This window comes from Malaclemys terrapin, chromosome 2 (assembly GCF_027887155.1).
Source record: "Malaclemys terrapin pileata isolate rMalTer1 chromosome 2, rMalTer1.hap1, whole genome shotgun sequence".
In the NCBI taxonomy this organism is placed as follows: domain Eukaryota; kingdom Metazoa; phylum Chordata; order Testudines; family Emydidae; genus Malaclemys; species Malaclemys terrapin.
In genome coordinates this window covers 99,643,181-99,664,164 of record NC_071506.1, presented here as the reverse complement: position 1 = coordinate 99,664,164, position 20,984 = coordinate 99,643,181, and the positions used below count along the sequence as shown (strand labels likewise).

At 39.7% G+C, this 20,984-nt stretch overlaps 1 protein-coding gene across 2 annotated transcripts in view; it reads right to left on the bottom strand.

Moving 5' to 3' along the window:
* Positions 1 to 797: 797 nt before the first annotated feature.
* The window catches only part of ZNF407 (zinc finger protein 407), a 442,554-nt gene continuing 422,367 nt past the window's right edge, over positions 798 to 20,984 (bottom strand). For both annotated transcript variants that reach the window (XM_054020189.1, XM_054020190.1), the window contains exon 9: positions 798 to 3,017. In XM_054020189.1, the coding sequence (XP_053876164.1) occupies positions 1,654 to 3,017 (1,364 nt within the window). In that variant the 3' untranslated portion in view covers positions 798 to 1,653. The remainder of the gene's footprint in view (positions 3,018 to 20,984) is intronic.

Below are 20,984 nucleotides of genomic sequence, written 5' to 3'. Positions count from 1 at the left end.
GAGCAAGTCAAACTCAGCTAATTATGAATCTCGGTGTCTAACTTGAAATTTACTTTTTTGGGGGGTCTGACACAGATACAACCTTAACACCGGGGGGATGGGGGGGGGGGGGGGAATGAAAAGCCAGCAGGATCTTCTAGCTTCGGAGTGAGGCACCTTTTCTATTCAACTCCCTCAGAAAAAACATTTTTTAAACAGTTGCTCCAAGAAGAAACTATTGTTTCACCTCTCCCCAACTTTCTTACACTTGATGATTTTAAGATATTAATCATGATAGGAAATGCAGTTATCTCTAGAGTCTGCTTGGTTTATACCCTAAACACTTAGACAATTATATTAAGCATGCATGAGGCACACTTCAGAAATTAGATTCTTTTATCTTTATCTATCTATCTAGCCAGAGAAAGGGAAAGAGAAAATGCACAGACATAACCGATAGCATTCGTTTCCTGCTGCTGAATGCTAGTGTTGTTTATTGCTTAATATTAAAAATCATGATGCTTCTTTTTTAATGCTAACATTTTATTTGAAAGAATCCTCCCCCAAAATCCCAACCAAACCCCCTTACCATTTTATATTTTACAATTTCTTTTTTAAAAGAAACAAAAGCAGTTGTATCAGGAAACAAATCTTTTCTACATGAACTTGCATTGAACAGTTGCAGTGTATCCACAACTAGATAATTGACATTCTGGTCTAAGCAAGAAATACAAGGTCACCTTTTTTCTACTTGTTAATGTCAATGTCAGAATTTTCATTAAAAAAATCCCTAACATTTCAAAAAGTCATTCACAAAATGAACTGCAAAATGGTATTTATGTGAAGCACTATTTGTAAGAAAAGCAAAACATTGACAGTGACAATATTTTTCCCCCCAAAATGAACATTTCATATGCAGGACTTTTATATCTGAAATTAAGTTGCAAGTAATAGACATTAAGCTTTTTCTAAACCAAGACAGTTTTTTTTTTCTGAATACATGTATCAAGACATGTATCTAAAGTGTAGATTTTAGAGGTCTCTTACACAAAGTCCAATGCAAAACAATGAAAGAGTTAATATAGTTAAAGAAAAATGATTTTCAGACATACATTTAGAAAGGGTCATTATGCTGAGATGTTTTTGACCAGGGACATTTTAGAGCAAGACTTTAGAAAACCAAATGTCAGGCTTTCTGCCTTTGAAGAAGACAGGACAACACTTGTAGCATCCAACTTTACTTACAAACTGTCACCTCATATTTTTAACATGTGGTGTGATTTTGGTTTTTTAATTTTTTTGCTCACACAATGTATATGTAAAGTGAAAAAATTATGTTTAGCATAACCACAAAAACAGTCAGATAAGGCATAAACCAGGAAATCACCCTGAACTCACAAAATAATCCAAACCAAACCAGAATCATATCTGACTCATTTGGGTGGGGGGAAGGGGAGCTTTAGTCATTTTCTTACTATATTATGCCTGTTAATCATACTCAGATCAAATTTCTGTCCATTGTAACAAGATAATACCTTTTCTGTATACTCTTCCCAGTAGCTGACATTAACCTCACACAGCGAGGCTGGCACCTGGATGGAGGAATAGCATATTATGAAGGTTTTACAAATTAAGTTCCTACACGTGTCTATTAATTTTCCAAGAAACAATTCTTCACGCTTCTTGTAGTTCATTACTATCTCCCTGGCCCTGAATTACTGTTGCTTGGGAGCCACTCTCTGTATAAATGACCATACTAGTTAACTGTTCTCCGGTTCCATCAGGGGATGCGGCTTCAGCATTTATAGCAGTACCAGCTTCCAAAATCTCTTGAGACTCAGCTGTCTCTATTACAGTGTGTGAATACACACCAGTCTCATCCTGTATATCTTGTGGCAATTCTGTTACAATATAATGGGTCGGACCTTCAGAGAAGTTGCCATGTGAATCCCGAACCATGGCTTGAGCTATTTCTTCTGTGACAATGATCTGTGAAATTTCTCCATCAGACTCAACTAAATCCATGTGCTCACTTTGGACACTGAGTGCATGGCTACCAGCTTCTTGCATTATTATTTGAGAGCCTTCTCCAGCCACCATATGCACTGTTCCTTCCTCATTTACAATGACCTGAGTGACACCTTCTTTCATCAGCTGGTCTGCTGCAGCCGTGTCACATACTGCAAACTGTAGTACTCCTTGGACCATTTTCTTGAAGGCAGCTTGAGCTCTCTCCTGAGATGCAATTATAGTAGATGGGTGAATGACCTGTGTCACTACTTCCATCGGTTCTATATCTTCCTGAGTCCCTTGAACTTCATGGAACATCTGTATTTCTTGTGTCTCTGTGTCATTAGAATTATTGGATTGCTCCTCATTTGTCATTTGTAACAACTCTTTGTGACTAGGCCTGGTTCTGTCGAGGAGGCCAGTTTTGTTTTCCACTTCACCCAGCTCTGTTACAGCACAAAGGAGGGCATCTAATGCTGAGGAGGACTCTGGAGGATGTACTGTAGCTTCTGATGTATCTAAAATTTCCTGTCTCATTATCTGTTGCACCACAGCATTACCGGAGTCAGACACTGCATCGACTGGGACAGCCTCCTCCATATCAGTTCCCTCCACAGAGCCTTCTACCACTACCACTTGTGTCGCACCACCTGATAATTGCTCAGTGAGTATTTGTCCTGGAACCAGGCCACTCACATGAGAACCATTTTGACTTGTGGCTATAACTTGCCCATCTTCCGTAATATGCACCACCCTTGCCACCTGACCTGCCATTGCCAAAGTCTGAAGGGTAGCTGCTGCCGTTTCTTCCACAGAGGCATCAATTGCAAAGTCGCCATCATATCCTTGAATAATGATAACTTGCTGCACTTGTTCAGCTGATTGGGATTGTCTTCTGTTACTTCGAAGGGCCTTCTCTTTAACTGGAGAAACTTCTCCCAAGGCTGCTGCAGTGAAAGGACTGGTGGTCTCTACAAAGGTCGCTCCCTGACCCTTCAGTCGGCATTCGTAGGACTTGGATACAATGCCTAGGAAATAAAAAAAAGTCTGTTAATAGGGAATCATGGCAAATATTTGTAGTTCACTATTTTAAACACAAAAAACTTTCCAATGCAATTTTTAAATTTTCCCTGGCAGAGAGGTGTAATATGCAATTGAACAAAACCAATTTGCATGTTTTCCAATTTATTTATTTATAGAATCCAAATAATTGCTGCTGTTAACAATTCTGTAGAGTACTAACAATCTGAATTTGTTACTTTTAAAACATTCTGTACTAAGCAGCATACAAATACAGTATACAATTAAAAACCATTAGCACCTTTATGAAAAAAACATATCTGTAGTACTGCTATTTTTGTAATTAATCGTATTTGCCTGTATTACATTAAGCACAGCTGGGTGTGATAATGTGCAACATATCCTTTTCAGTATTCTGGTTTTCTTGGTAAATTAAAGGCCATATCTTTGTTTTGATGCGTTAGTTTCCTCCTCATTCCCCCACCCGAATTCCTTCCCCGACACACCTAACTGACATTATTCATTCGTCTAGTTAGTTGGAGGAAACATATAGCCTCACTCTGAACAGTGTATGCTGTAAAAATGCCAGCATGGGAATTGTCTCCTGATTGTTTTCATATAGGAGCTTCTCAATTTACAAGTAAAAAGAGGTTTTTTCCAACTACTGTCTCTGCAAACCGAACCCAGATTTTGAGAGCCATTGCAGCTTCTTGTCCTTCTCATGCTTCATCATCCATGACTAGGGCCCTACCAAAAACTTCATGGCTGTGAAAAATGTGTCACAGACTGAGAAATCTGGTCTCCCCTATGAAATCTGCCCCGGGGAGGGGCAGGGCTGGGGGCGCCCCAGCCAGGGCTCCTACTGTGCACCAGGCTCCAGCTGCTAGTTCTGGCAGGGCTGGGGAGGGATAGGATTTTCTCTTCTCCTGCATGGGCCATTCCTGGACCAGGTCAGACCCACCTCTAGGAACCTCCCTCAGCTGCAGGAAGCCCTGCACTGCCCACCCTGCTTCCTGCCCCCATCACTCCTCAGCCACGGGGAGAAGGGGTCACTATACAGGGAGCAGCCACGGAGTTTCATTCAGCTGAGGGAGGTTCCTGGAGGTGGGTTTGACCTCAGTAGTGACCCCTGCAGGAGAAGAGGAAGTCCCGTCCCTCCCCAGCCTGGCTGGGACTAGCAGCTGGAGCCCCCTCTGGTGCACCCTGCCAAAAGAGGCGGAACGGAGGGTGGGGCAGGGACCATGCCGCCTCACTTTTTAACACTGGCATAATTTGGCATTGCCCCCCAAACTGCAAGTCTCAGGTAGGCACAGAGCAGCATCAGCAGGGGCTGCACTTTGCGGTAGGGGAGCGGTTATCAGCTGCTCTGTGCCTGGCTTGTAGTTTGGGGGGTAACACCGCCCCTTGCCTCCAAACTACACCCATGTTAAAAAGTGGGAGGCATGGTCTCCGGCCCCCTGGTTCCAGTGCTGGTGGCCCCTCCACTTCTACAAAGGTTCCGGTGCCCTTGCCCCCAATGCTCAGGGGCTAAAGGGGCTTTGGGCTGGCTGTGTGGGGGTGGGAGGTACCACTGGGCCCGGGGTGGTTGCCCACCCATAAGGGCTAGCCCCCCAAAAAGCTATGCTCCACCCCCCCATACCATGTGACCCTCGTGTCTGCGCTGCCCGCTGCTCTTCGCCTGCCCAGCTCTGAAGGCAGTGCCTCCGTCAGCAGCAACGCAGAAGTAAGGGTCGTAATACCACAGCCCTCCTACAACAGCTTTGTGACCCCCCCTCCACAACTGTCTTTTGGGTTGGGACCCCCATGGTTATAACACCATGACATTTCAGATGTAAATATCAGAAACTGTGAAATTGTAAATTGACATTTTTAAAACCCTGACCATGAAATTGACCAAAATGGACTGGGAACTTGGTAGGGCCCTACCAACGACCAAGGTTCTGCAGGCCAAATGATGCCCTAGTTACAGCTGTTCAACCCCACTGTGTTGAAAATACAACCTCACTGATACCGTGCAGCCCCCCTTTCCTTTGGTGCAATTGCACAGGTATAGTTGACTGGATCTTCTGTGGATGCAGAAGATGGACTAGAATTCAGCTCACTCTCACTTAGCTATGTGGGCTGTGCAGGGCTAACAGGTGCAAAAAAAGCAGTAAAATCTTATTTTCGTCACAAAAGAGAGCAGCCAGGACTCTGAATGTATGCAAGGAGCAGGCCTGTTGTGCAGGAGGGCATCGTTTTTACATTTCGGAGTAGACCTTCACTTTCAGTTGCTGATTCTTTGAGCCAGTAAGTAGTAGGTGCTAATGAATGGCACGGTTGTTTTCCCACCTCAGAGTCCAAGCAAGTTGCTCCGTGACCTGGCCTTGGAGAATTCAATCGTCCAAAGTGCTGAGCCCATTGGTCCTAGACCCATAAAACACTGAAGCGTGTGCTTAAAGACAAAGAGAAGAATTTCTTAAAGTTAAGCACATGCTTAGGTGCTTTGCTGGATCAGGGCCAAAGTGCTTAGCACCTTGCAGCAGCACCAAGCCTCAACAGCATGAAATACTAAGGTTAAGATCAAGCCAGGATCTCATACACATCAAGATAGTACTTGTGCCCAAAAGACTGGGCTGTAGATGATCTATTATTTTTTAAAACTTCAAAGCTTTGGCTGGATAATTACACTACAGAACACATGCATGAAGTCTGTTAAACTGAGACTACAGATCAGCTTCAGGAATCTAAAACTGGAGTTAGACAAGCTTCGTCGTCTTAGCTTGCAAGGCAGGAGGGAGCTTTAATGGTTATTTTTGGAAAGGAAAATTAACAACTTAAACTGTTAAGTATTTCCAAATGATATTGCATGATTGATCTGGCACATGCTATTGAATTAAATTTTGGCAGGGATAAGCTATGGTGGTATCACTGTTATTTATCCTGTTACGTTTTTCTCTCTGTGGGCACTGACATACACAAGACCCCCAAACAAGAGAAAAATAGGAGGCAGAAATCAGTATCAAAGGATAATTATCAAAATAATCTTAACATGTCCATGTTTCATAATCACATAGGAGTAATTAATTCACTCAGGAGTCTTCTTTGTTGACATGATACAAGATGGGTCTTGCAGTGATATGGCATGAAATCAAACTAAATCTACGAATCACAAGTATTCATTGGATATAGCAGAAAACACACCATCGTTACCCTCAGAAAAAGGTAATTTAGGTACAGTAGAGATCATACTGTCATCACACTTAGGGAAAGGTCCAGTTTATGGGGGGAGGAAAGAAAAAGAAATGCTTCTTGTTCTTAGCCTCTAAAATAAATGCTGTATCTGTGAATCTATGCAACTCCAGTCTTTACTCTGCAATTGAATGGGAAGTCTCTTGGGTGTAGAGTTATCCAGTGAATTCCTTGCAGCACTGATAATTACGCCATTCTGACTGCTTACTTAATCTATTTGAATCCAGAGGTGAGTTAAGCCACTTCCTGACCATTAAAGTAAACTACATGGGTAAATACTGCTGTCACAAAGGGGGTGTGATGAAGCTTAACTACACCAACATCTTAACCTCAGCTCGGTGCAACCCCAGCTATTCCATCACAGTTCATAAATGCGATTGCAGGTCCATCTTTTGATTCAGCAATTTAATAACTTCGAGTGCTGTCAGTACTGCTTTGAAAAATGGCTCCTATAAAATGTAACAGCCTCAATCAGATTGTAAAAGATTCACCCACTGAAGATTCTTCCATTTCAACTATAATGAATTAATGTTGAGCTATGTAGAAGTTCAAGTGTCATTTAAACTAATGTGACTCTCCACTGCAACTTTAAATTTTAACTGGACTATGACCAAGAATTTACTGAGAACATCAACTTCAATTTTAGTGATCTTCATGGTAAATACGAATTGTATACTTCATAGGTTTTCTTTGTTTTGAAAGCGAAGAGCCAAATAGAGGAGATATTTAGGAAACAGTATGTTTTAAGGATTAGTTGCTATTATGACTTTGGGACAATACAGCTGTATAATGGGCACTGCTATTCAACATAATATTTTTACATTGTGTAAAGAAAATGTCGCATTACTCGACTGTATCAAGCAGCAAGTCACTTGTGTTACTAAAAACAAAAAAGGAATGGGGGGAGGGGAAGCTTTGATTGTCATGCCAAACACAAGCTAAAATACAAACGTACATTAATATTAGGAAAACTACACTTGCTGCTGATAGTATGTCATTACAAATTGAAAAAATACACAAATAAACATTCAAAGGATAAAACAATGATGCAAGAGCTCATATTCAGAAAAAAATTGCAAAGAGGTGTTTCATATCTAGGGGTGCAATGATCAGAGAACTGGTTTCTTTCCAAGAAGCCTGTCATTTTAACAGAGACATTATTTATCAGCTGGAGTTCTCAGTGATTGTTTTTTTTTATTTGAAAATGTCAAGATTTTAGACATTAAATCCATATTTCCAGGTTATTTTAATTTTCCGAGAGCACAAACTCCCCCAAATATGGCTAAAAGATAGGCTTTCATGTTTAATATGCTTTTGGGAAACTACAAATAGGGTTTAGTACTTTTTTTTTCTTTACTCAATACCTGACTTCTTTCTTTTGTGTGTGTGTGTGTGTTATTCTTTTGTTACTGTCATCATTTTTCCCCACAGAATAAATATCTTATTCTTTTGTTAAGCTTACATTTAATTAAAATGTACAGGATTTGTGCAGTAAACTCGAATGAAACAAATAAAACAAGGGCCCCTCTCTTGAAGGCATACGTTGTGAATGAAAAATGTCATTACAGACTAAAAAATTTTGCAGTAAACAGGGCCTACAGAGAGAAGTTTCCCCCGTAATGACATCCATAAAATACACAAATGGCACTTTTAGTACCATCCTGAATATGGCATTTTCTGTGCTCTACACACAATCTAAATGGTTTGATCATAGAGCATAATACTCCATTGGGTTTATAGAACAATCAATGTTCCATAAAATGATGTATTTATCCAATAGAAGGCTCAGCAGTTACTGGTGTATGACATTGTAGGACACTGGCTTTGTACTTTCAGCAGCACACATGCTGGCTGTAAAACTTATCTAACACTACTTCAACAACTTCATCTCATCTGTGTCAAGTAATTTGTTGAAGCCTCAGCTTGGTTTAAAAAAACTTGTAATAAAAATTCATAGAATTTTCAAGAGAATGAAAGCTGATGACAATAGAAAGGTCACATTGTGTCTCTACTAAAGGGGTCAAGGGTCATTTGCAGTTCTAAAACAGAAAGTAGATTTCATGCATCGTGTAGCAGATAAAGATGGCATTAAAGAGACTTGTCTCAGAAAGAAATGCGTAATGCGTTAGGAAAGTCTGTGCTAATATTGTATGTAAACCACTACTTTGCTCTCAACGGGCATTCCTTTAGATTTCTAAGCCTTTTCCAAAAGTTGTTTTAAGTGGTTTTACACAGTGACACTAAGCGTAACCTACCCTTCACAATGCACTCACTAAAAACGAGGTATTAAATTGTAAATGAAATAATGGGCTGGGTTGTTATGACAATGGAAATTATCTGTGTTTGTATAGTAACGTATAGAGTTATTTTTCCTGATACTGTTAAACTTTTGTAGGGGCCGAAATGGAGCATCATATTCAACAATGGCTAATTTTTGTGTACTTCAATTTCAAGGTACACCTCTACCTCGATATAATGCTGTCCTTGGGAGCCAAAAAATCTTACCGCGTTATATTGAACTTGCTTTGATCCGCCGGAGTGCGCAGCCCCGCCCCCCCGGAGCACTGCTTTACCGCATTATATCCGAATTCATGTTATATCGGGTCATGTTATATTGAGATAGCGGTGTATGCTTTATCCACAAATACAAATATTTAATATCTATTTAAATGAAACCATATTATTCAAGAATGCAAACAAGTCAGAACTACCTTTTAACATAAAAAATGTGACATGTCTCTCATGTAAAATTCAGTAAAATTCCATGATATTCAATGAAATATAGCCTTTCAGAAATTTTAAAAGATAAATGAATTAACTCTACAACAGCCATCACCAATAGTTTTGCAAGTCAAATCAATATCAATAATTGCATTAGTAATTGGTTCCTTTTCTTAGACAATAATTGTCTAAATGTTAGTACAATATATTGTATGATATGGTATATCAACTATTCAAAGGCAAGCTTGAATAATTTAGGGATGATCAAACTCCCCTAAAAGTCCAGAGGACGTCTCCCACTGACTTTAATAGGAGATATATCAGGTCCTTGATGTACAGTGTATTGATGCATGCTCACAACAATAAAAACATTTTCTTTGTAAACCACTATTTTCATTCATTTAAACGTAGTGTATGAATTGGTGTGTGGTGTCCCATTTCTGAAGATTAAAAACAAAAATTGGTTTGGCTTGACTTTTCACAGATGCCTATCTCTGCTCTTTAAATATAAACCCAGCTCTTTTTATTCTTTTGTAGGTCTATGGTCCAAAACAGACATATGAGCCAAGGTTCTCACACCTGGGTGCCTAAAGTTAGGCAACTTAATAAAAGAGGCCTGAAAGTGCTGCTGAGAAGCTCCCATTGAAGGGAAGTGAAAATCTGGACATTTTTATTGGGCAGTCTAAACATGGACTTAGGTAAACTTAGGTAGTTTTAGGCAACTGGTCAACATTTTGGCCTTTATAGCTTATATTTAGGATATAAAGAAACTAATTAAACATATTCCTAATGGTTATCATTTGAAACTCCGTTAATGCACATTGGCAGTCACTATTTTTGTCATCCTAAACATTTGTATTCATATTAATTGTTTCACTGATATGAAATGATGTAAGTTGGTAAGAATGTGTTACATAACCTTGCGTACAGGAGCCATTACAGTGTTCTGACATGAAGATTCCGTATACCTAAATTAAAATTTACAATGTGAGTTAAACCAAAGTATTTGTAATCTATGTAAATATGTGTGAACATAATAAACCAGAATGGCTTTGCAGAAGCTATTATGTTCAGGAAGACAGTATATACTTGTAACGTAGTCCAAATAAGTCCCTATACAGTGGGCCATACCAACTCCACAAGAAACATAAAAATATATCAAAGAATTTAAAACTCATACAATGCAAATGTCATGAGATATTTTCCACTTTTTTTTAACCATAAAAGATAATTAAATAACAAAAACAAATTTCAAATACTATTAAGAAGTCAATATAAACCTAAAAAGCAAAATTTGTGCTTAAGGTTGAGACTCAAAATATCCTCCAAGGCTTCTAGTTTTCCCTTCAACCCACTCTATTGTGTTTAGATATTTCAAGGTCTCCCAAGAATTGCTTGAGTACAGGATGATGTTTTAACCTTAAAGGTGGCTTAGAAAGTAGAGCATGCCCTCTCCTGCTACTTTAAAGTGTATAAGGACTCTGCCTGAACTGTTTTTTTAAGTTCATAAATTAAATGGGGATGGAGTTTCCTGCTTGTATTTTTATGTCTTATCTATCTTGGAAGGATCTATGGCAATTAAGAAACTAGTGCAATGAGAGCCAAAGGCTAAGAGCTGAGCAATTCAGAAGGGAAGGGATTTTTAGTCAGATTGTTTAAACACTTTGTTTTGTGTTTGGCTTTGTTTACCTCCAGTGCCTACTTTACCCTTGGGAAAAGGCTTTCTTTATTAAAGTTCTAAAATCTCTGTCCCTGCACTTAAAGGCTGAGAGCTAATCTTACACATCTCTTGAGGCCCCTTTAATGTTCTTCACCAAACTTAGGAGAGACCAAAAACACTTTTGGAAAAACAGAACAAAACCAACCTTTCAGATCTTTCTACATTACAAAACAATAAGGACACACATCCAATTTTTTAATTAAAAATCCTTTACACACCAGCTTTAAACCTGCACACTCTGATCTAAACAATGGCAATTATGCACACAAAAACTCCACTGATCATGACAAGAATATACTGTTCCAAAACCAGAATCTCACATAAGGTAAGCCACATAATAATTGAGATGTCTTGTGGACCAACCTTCCCTACTATTCCCAGATTAAGCAACCCAACTCTTCCTACTTCCCATTTGTGATTTTGCAAGTTATCTTCTCCACTTGGATTTGTGATCATATAACAGTCTTGTGGCAACTTCGGCAATTGCCTATATGGAAAAGTAATATTAGGAAAGTACTCAGTGTAGTTTGCTAGCTCTTCTGATGCAATTTAGCAGCTGGAAACAAAGAAGAGGGCCAGAACAGCCAGTTCTTTGCAGACTGCCTCCAAGTGCTGCACTAGCCACAGTTGGGGAACAAGGGACATAGAGGTTATCTAGTTTTTCTACTCCAACCCCTTCACTGCAGCTGGAAAGGGCATTTGTCTCAACAGCACTTTTAAACCATAATCCAAACTTCAGGATGTCCCAGCTATGCTTGGCCAAATTGGAGGACTATATTTCTTGGACACAGCCAGCATGTCAGGCAGCATCAAAAGTATAAAAGCACTGTCATTTCTATCCTGTGGTTAGGTATCAAGTGACTGGAAAATCCACCCAGATTTTTTTATTGAGCTAATTCCAGATCTTATTTATTTCATAACACAAAGTTATGGATCACCATTGATCATTAGTATCTCAACAGGGTTTTATGGTTTTCAAGTATATACACAATTTGAGCCTGGTCTTGCAATCTTTTATTTATCAAAGGCTATGTCTACACTGCACTTTTGTCGTTAAAAGTTTTGTCGCGCAGGGATGTGATAAAAACACCCCCTTCCCCCGAATGACAAAAGTTTTAGTGACGAAAAGCACTGGTGTGGACAGCAATATGTTGTTGGGAGCCATACTCCCGGTGACGAAGCTACCAACCCTTGTTGGGGGTGGTTTTATTTTGTCACCTGGAGAGCTCTCTCCGGGCAACAAAGAGCGGCTACACTGTGTGCCTTACAACATGGCTGTAGCAGCACAGCCGCACTGTTGTAAGGTGCGCAGTGTAGACATAGCCAACATGAGTGCTTACTGCAATGGTTAGTCTCAACCGCCAAAGGGACTAACCAGGTAGCTGGTGCAATGTGTCATGTAGGCCCTGGGGATTAAGAATTCTCAAGACTGAGTAGCCCCTTCTAGTATTCGATGCACATGTATGTAACTCGAAAAAGAACTGACACACAGGATACCTAACATAAAACATCTCAAAAGAATTGGTATACTTTTAAAATTAAATGATACAAAGGACAGTATATTACTCTAGCAGACCACAGAAATAAAATCAATAATACTTATTTTTCATTCTTTTGATTTGCACACTCATTCAGTAAAAAAGGAACACCTGTTCATTGCTTGAGGGTGCTTCTTGACACACTTGAAAAGCACAGCAGCTTTAGGTGAGACTGTTTGGTGCTAAATAGAACAATAAGTTTCCCTAATTATTTTTTTCTAGGTAAGGCTACAGAAACTATCACTTATTACTTGGTAGTCATATTTGTGTTTCATTTATAAATGCAACTATGTTACAGAGTATTGTCATATCTTTCCGGAGTAAATTACAGGAAATAACCCATTTGTCTTCATTGTAGACACTTTTGCATGTATGATAGAAAACAAACCGCTATTCAATAACTGCACAGAGGCACCATTAAAATCAAATTTACAGTAAACAGAACCTGCAGCTGGGGTAAAACACTGGCTGTTAGTATTTTAATTATCAGCGAAGCTTTCGGAGGTCTAACATCTGCTCATAGCCAAATGACAGCAGCTGCTTGTGTACACTTAAAACAATGTGAATTTCTTCTATAAATATTAAAACAAATCGCATGTTATGTGTTCATCACAGCTATATTCCTATTAAGCGGGTTATATCTATAGGGCATTTTGAACTTCTTTCTTGTGGCAAATTCATAAAGGGCTGACCTCTTCAAAAGAATGAGAGCCAAAGACAGGAAAAATACTTGAGTCTGTAAATTGAAAATGTTTAGAGACAGTACTAGAGGTCACCCTCTGCCAAGATGTTACCAGTAAATGCTAACAAAACATCAGCAATAAGTTTTGATCATTGTGCTCTGTAGTAACTTCAAGGACAGGACTCCTCAGAATGCACAGTGTCAGGTGTTTAAAGGATGGATTGTACTAGAAATAGATAGCAATTTAAAGCATTATTTAGTTAAGCAAACTGTCCTATTTCAAATATTCAAACTATTTGAAGAGAGGAGTATATAGTGACTGTCATTCTGCTTTACAGACTTCACCAACATTGCACTGGCAGGAGCATCCATATAGTTGGAGGAGATCTGTGGGGAAGGAGGAGCTATGTTGTGGGTGAGTGTTGGGACAAGGTATTTGAGGTTTGGTGGGAGGTTGCTAGTTAGGATAAACTTTACAGCCTGGGCTGGGGGTTCTTCACTTGTATACCAGATGCAGTAGATGTGTCCCTTTGATGCTTCCACATGCTGGGGAGAATTGATTTTATCAGGATTCTGTTTCTGTGGTAGTGGGCGGGGGAAGACAAGGCAAAAAAAAGAATGACATCACACACTAATTACTATAATAGGTGAAAACAAAGGGTGAGATGTTGAATCTTGATTCCTTTGATTTTACCTTGCAACAATTCCCAGAAACAAAGTGTGGCTATGAACAAAGATCCAGTTCTTTGTCTTGAGGGTGCCCAATGCAAGGCCTGTGGCCAATACATTTATGAGTCATAGATTTTAAACCCAGAAAGCACCAGTACTATCATCCAGTCTGACAGCCAAAGTTGATACCACCCCACGATTTGAAAAAAGGAGGAACCCCTTGACTTTGCATGTGTAACCAATATGCTGGATCCACTGCTAGTGCAGTTGTCCCCTGAATAGATATATGGTTCAGCATGAGATGAAGTGAGATCTTAAAGGGGCAGCTGTTGGAGATGGATGAAACTAGTGAGTTTCTTGGAAGCCTTCAGGGAAAATGTTGTTAATCTGATTGACCGGTCTATTGACGATTTGGTAGGACTTTATAATATTTTTTTCTGTGCTATTGCTACAATGGCCCCTAAATGCCCTATTCACCAGTTTCAGAGTAACAGCCGTGTTAGTCTGTATCCGCAAAAAGAACAGGAGTACTTGTGGCACCTTAGAGACTAACAAATTTATTAGAGCATAAGCTTTCGTGGACTACAGCCCACTTCTTCGGATGCATCCGAAGAAGTGGGCTGTAGTCCACGAAAGCTTATGCTCTAATAAATTTGTTAGTCTCTAAGGTGCCACAAGTACTCCTGTTCTTCTATTCACCAGTTTCACCCTCACAAGGCACTGAGAACTGCAGCAAGTTAAGCAAAAGAGTGTACACTGCCAAAGTGGGAAATCTTAGGCTGAATCTGACTGATGAATACATGGATTTTTTAACATCATATGCTGCAACCGTGTGGGAGGTAAATAAAGGGTCCTTTCCCTTCACTATAGCATCTGCAAAGTTATGCACAGTGACATTGGTCAAGATCCTGGTTATTCCTAGCTGCTTCCACTCAGCTCCAAAGTTGTGTTTTTTTGGCTATGAAGAATTTTTATATTACATTGTAGATAAAAGCACTCTCATCACTGATGAGCTAGAAGAAGCGTTCACAGATTATACTAAACTGGGAGGAGTCACCAACACCAAAAAGGACACAGAAGGAACCTAAATAAATTAGAAACAGGAGTATAAAGTAACAACATGATATTCAGTTTGCAACAAAGCAAACTAATACACGTGGGGAAAATAAACCTGAAACATAGATATTCAGTTGGAAGGGGAAAAAACAAAAGAACAAAAAACAAACAAACAAAAAACCTTGAAAACTCGAATGCTGAAAGAGACCTAAGGGTGATAGTGGACAGCAAATTAGACTTTAGTTTGTAACATGATATGGCAGCAAAAAGGCCAGTGCAATTTTGGATTACATACTCAAAGACATCATGTCACATAGCAGATCATTAATAAGTCCACTCTATACAGGTCTAGTACAACTACACCTGAAATATACTACTCATTTCTCAGCACCTCTCTTTACTAGAAAGATATGGAGAAACTGGAGACAAGTTTTCAGAAATGAGCAGAAAAATAATTAAAGGGCTGACTTACATGGAAAGGTTAAAAGATCTAAATATATGTATCTCAGCAAAGCGATGACTAAGGGTCATGCAGACATGATAAAAGTCTACAGTTTTTGAAGGGTGTAAACCCCAAGGAGAGATGGGGATTATTTTCTCTCCCTATAGAGAGTGAGCACAATCGGATTTGACAGAGGGACTAAAGAATTCAAGTTGAATAGCTGAAGGAAAAAGTGAACAGAATGAATAATGGAAATCAGAGCTAGAGAAGGCCCATTAGGTTATCTAGACCTTCCAGCTGCCAGTATGGGACTGTTCCTGTGGTGGTATGAATTTACTGCACAGCAGCTAGGAGATGATTTAATCTGAGTTATTACTGCTTCTAGAGTAGTTCTATAAAATTCCTGTGAAACAAGGCAAGTTATTGTTCAGTAACTACCCAATTAACTTTTGTCATCAATGTACCTCTGAACTAAAGCATTCCCTTTGAACATGGTGCCTAACTGCCTTGCTTCCTCACATAACAAAGAATTTGGAATGGCTGCCAGTCATCTGGACAAGACTCTCATTCAAGCATTCATTGGTGAGCAACCCTTGCCACCGATGTCATGTCACTTCACTGACCCTTTGTTACAATTTCCCTTTCTAGGGCCTATCTAAGGCCTGGTCCCCACTAAGCCCCCACTTCGGACTAAGGTACGCAAATTCAGCTACGTTAATAACGTAGCTGAATTCGAAGTCCCTTAGTCCGAACTTACCGCGGGTCCAGACGCGGCAGGAAGGCTCCCCCGTCGATGCCGCGTACTCCTCTCGGCGAGCTGGAGTACCGGCGTCGACGGCAAGCACTTCCGGAATCGATCCCAGAACATTGATTGCCTGCCGCCGGACCCTCCGGTAAATGAAGACGTACCCTAAGATAGGAAGATAGCATTTTAACATTTATTAGCAAACATGTTTTAATTATCCATTTTTAAACACCACTTAGCTCCCAGTGTAGATAGTGCTGTGTAAAGATGTCAAACCCTGTCTATACTAGGCATTAACTAGTGCTTAAAAATATGTTAATTAAAGCATTTTAGCTAGCACATTGTAAACCACCTATTTTCCTAGTCTAAACCTACCCTTAAAGTGTTAGATGGTGTAATCACACCCCAACACCGGTGCAGCTAAACCAGTGCAAGCTACATTGCTAGTGGTAATGTATGAAGGCCTCAGGTGATTTTACTGCCATGTCATGAAAACATGTGGAACTGTTGCTGGAATATGGTACAAAATTTTCCAATGTAACAGATAAGGCCTTAGAAAGAAATGTATACAGTTGCCTAAACATTTCTAAAACTAGTGCTAAAAAACAAAAGACAAGATTTAAAAAAATATGTGACCTGATTTTCTGAAGCGCTGACAAATCAACAGCTCTCACTAACATTCATGTTAAAGTCTTCTGGTTTCAATGTCTTTTTTTGCCTCCTTCAAACTGAAAATCAGCTTTGTTTAAAAAACCCAAACATGATTGTAGCACTTTTGTTTATAATTGACCTACAGCTACCCTTTAATTGTTTTCATTCTTAAATTTAAAGCAATACACTATTTTACTCACAAAAAGCAGCTGCTGTCCTAGCATGGTAACTAAAGTTCATAAAACAATTAGGAGGCATTTTAGTAATGTTGTCTTCTAGGTGTGTGTGTGTGCGTGATTCTATGAATTAGTCCTTTCCTAAGTCCAGGTACAGATGGACAAAATGCACAAAAAGAGCCACTGTAGTCTGTCATATCACTGATCTATAGATTAAAGCCTTTCTGAGCATACATTGACATCACAGCTCTGAAGCAACCATTATGAATACTAGCTTTGGGTTACGTGGAGATTTCATAACTATACCTTTCTATGCATACTGCAGTACTTCAAAATTTGTTGAGGTTCACCAGGGCTTGGCGTACTTCGATGTAACTTTAAGCATCCTTAAAACACCCCAGGCATTCTCTCAGATACTTCCATTGAAATCAGAAAGATTCTAAAGGAACTGTTATCTCAATGACATATAAAATTTCTTTATAAAAAGTAAAAAGGAAATTACACATGCAGACATTTACACAAAAGTAACTTAGACTGTACTGGTAACCTAAGATGACAAGTCCAAGGAAATCCAGTTTTAAGTCTAGTAATTTTATCTCTAACACATCCCTGTGCCCAGGTGTTGCTCTCACAACAGAATATAGCTTTATTCTAAAAATTGTAATACCCGTGTACCTAAAACAAGGCTCCTAAATACAGATTTAGGCATAAAAAAAACCTGGCCTGCTTTCCAGAGGTACTGAGCACATGCACTTGCAACTAAAAGCTGTGCATTTTAAAAAAATAGTGGTATTTATCTAGTTATATGACCCGTTTCACCATACTGTCAGTGCAAATCCCAGTCAGTATCCTGTCAGATATGAAAGCAATATTATCCTCCCTTTACAGATGGGGAACTGAGATATAGAAAGGTGTCTTGCCCAATTGATTTGCCCACAGCCACACAGGAACTATTAGAGACAGGAGAACCAGGGCTACCGAGTTCCAGTCCAGTGTCTTAACCATAAGACCATCCTTTCTCAAAGGAGCCAGATTGTCAGCCCTAGAAACTGAAGTACTCCAGTTATCCACTGGACAAGTAGAGCATCAGTATGCATTTTCCCCGATAATGTCCTGCCAATGACCTAGTCCTGTTTTTATGAAGAGAGAGTAGTTCAATGTTCATATATGCCTGAATTAAAAAGGTAATATTGGCATCTCTGCTCAGAATGCAATACCCAATGTGTCCACTCACACCATCTGTGTGACTACCAAATTTTGTGAGATGGACACAAGTTGACTAAGAAATGGTCCAAGTCCACCAAGTCAGGTGGTAAAGACCTTCAGGCCCCAATTCAGAAGTTCATCCCTTTTCAGACAAAGCACTTAAGAAAGGGCTTCACTTTAGGCATGTGCTTAAGGCCCACTGACTTCAATGGGACTCAAGTATATGCTTACATTGATAGCTAAACGGGGGTTTAATTATTTACTGAATTGGGGCCCCAGAGAGTACCCAGCCTGGGGCATATCAAACTGGTGGCTGAGGCTGCTTAACTTAAGCAAGGAGATAGGCCAGCCCTGACTGGTTCCAGAGTGAGGCAACCACAAAGGTGGCATAAAGTAACTTTTGCCTTGAGCCAAGTACAGCTTATTCAGACTAGAGAACCTGGCTCTAAGCATGGGGAGTGACTGCATGAATACACTGTAAACACATCCATTCAATTCCATGTGAAATATCATCAATTCTAAGTAATGATTAAAGGCTTATTCTTTTTAAAAGGGTTAAAGTAAATTACACAGACTTATTTAGTAATGTGAATTTGTCCAATAAAAATATCCCCGTGTAACGTATACTGCTACATTTAAGAAGAGTATATAGCAATGTGGAAATAGGGTAAGGGGCCAAAGTAAGTCACTCAAGTAGGGTAAGGGGCCAAAGTGTCAAAAGTCTCCTCTAATTTTGCACTCACAAAACTAGGTATTTGCACCTTCAAATTAGGTAACTGCGCTGCTTACTATGATGCCAAATGAAAGATGTTAAGGTAATTTAATCTGTTCATCATATTGACCTTTATGGAAATGAAAATGGTCCTGTAAGCACCAAAAGAAGTCCATATATAACACTCTGCAGGCATGGAGAATCCTGGAATGAGAAACACTATTGGCTGTAAAATATCCTTCCTTCTCTCTTCCCACCAAATAGTCCTATGCAGTTTCTTTTAGATGTGAGACTATCAGAAATTCCAGTTAATACAGAATATGGCTGTTCGCTTGTCAAGTGGAGTTACATATCAAGAGAGCATGTAACAGTGATGCTCCATGATCTGCATATACTGCCTGATAATTTACATGTAGAATATAAGCTGCTGATTTTTACATATACAGCCCTAAATGGTTTGAGACCTGGTTATCTGAGACACTGCCTTTCCCCCCTGCAATACTACCACAGCTGTGATCAGCAGACACACTCAAGCTATGGCCAACCTCCCTTGGTATTCTCCATTCATGGGGTTTCTATAATGAAAAGCCTATGCTTGGATGCTCTGGCTAATTTACCACAAAAAACACCACTCCCTTCAACCTTCCCCCACCCCAAAACAACAAACTTTATATTGTAGATCTGTAGATTAATGGGCTGATCCTGGCATTTCAACCCAAATGCATTTACAACAACTGCATTAAGACCTGTGTGATTTCAAATAAAATTACTTCTGATGCACTTGAATGCAAATTCACAAAACATTAAAACAAACCATGTTTAAACTCGTTGGTTCATCAGATGCAAATATTGTGCATCAATCAGGGAATACCCATTCATGAAAATAATGAAAACTGACACCAATATAATAAAATCATTACAGATTCTGGGTTCTGGGAATTAAACAAGCCATACCCTCGCTTCTTCTACCTGATTAAATGCTTCTTTGCAGTTTACTTTTGATCTGTAATTCAAAAACAAATCACTTTAGTGTTTGAGCCCAGAACTCTAATCTTGCTAAGGGGTTCTAAGTCAAAAATTTTTGGGAGAAGAGTTGGGTATAAAAAAAGGCAGGGTGGGAGTGGGGGAAGCAAGAACCGCTGAGAACATGGAGCACAGTAGATGAAGCAGTTCGATAAAGTGAGGCTTACAGACTCTACCAGCAAGCATTCATAAAACAATCACATGAATAGCACTGTGCAGAACAAAAGGCAATGATGATAAAATTGGGCACTTTGTTTTATAAAGCTGGCACAGATGGGTCTGTCACACTGCATGCTTCATTTTTATGAAATCTCAACCACCTTCACTTTGCATCATGTTTGCAGACAAGGGGTTTAAGTGCAGCAGGGCATTGGATTGCCAATTATTTCTGTGAATATCCCAAACTGAGCCGGCAAAATGAATTGAAATATGTTCTGTCTGATAAACTGGATGCCTGGAGTTGTATCTAAATAATATATATTGATGGGTCTCCCCTTAACCCCCATTATCCAATTACAATGAACAAGTTTTCATTTTCAGTCAAATGACATCATTCTAGAATGGAAGTTTTCAGTGAAATCGTCATATCTGTGCATTAAATTCCTCTCAGTGATCAGACTGAAAACAAGACTTCATTCTTAATTTATACATGTATGGCTGATAATGTATTATACTGCTACCCAATCAGTGCAGTATAAGAAGTTCTTTGCTGCGGCATGATCTGTCCCAATTTGTGTATATACAGTATGTGCAATAAAAGGAGATGAATTTTCATTTGAATGACTGCTACAAAAGTTTGGGAGAGCCTGGGCTCCAGCCTGAGCCCAGACATCTACCCTGCAATTAAACAGCCCCATAGCTCAAGTCAGCTGATACAGGCCAGCCACAGGCATTAAACTGCAGTGTAGATATACCTTTACATGCCCAGGCATTTTCCCTTAGATGCCCAGGCAGATGGTGGGAACACTGTAAAGGGAAACATAGCAGGTTGTGTAACTCCCTCTAGCCAACCGAAGAATGGGCTTCATGAGCTCCCAAGGTGGCCACATTCAACCTTCCTTGGCCGAAGGGATGGTTACTCTGACACAGACCTAGAGTGAGAGGACCCTTGTGTGCTAAGTCCTTCAGTCTCTCAAATGTTTAGGCCAAAATTTTCAAATGTGAATGCCTAAAGTTAGGTACATAAATCCATATTTGGGCATTTGAGGGCTTGTCTACGTGGCGTGGCAAAGCACACCAGAGGAGTATGATTTGTAAAGTGCTCTAATGGTTGCACTTTAATTGCCCTGTGTAGACCCTGCTGGCATGCTCTGAAAGATACCTACTTCACGTCAACATAGTCCTGTAGGCAACCATACCTGTAAGACAACGGTCACATTAACTGGATACCTTTGAGTTTACGC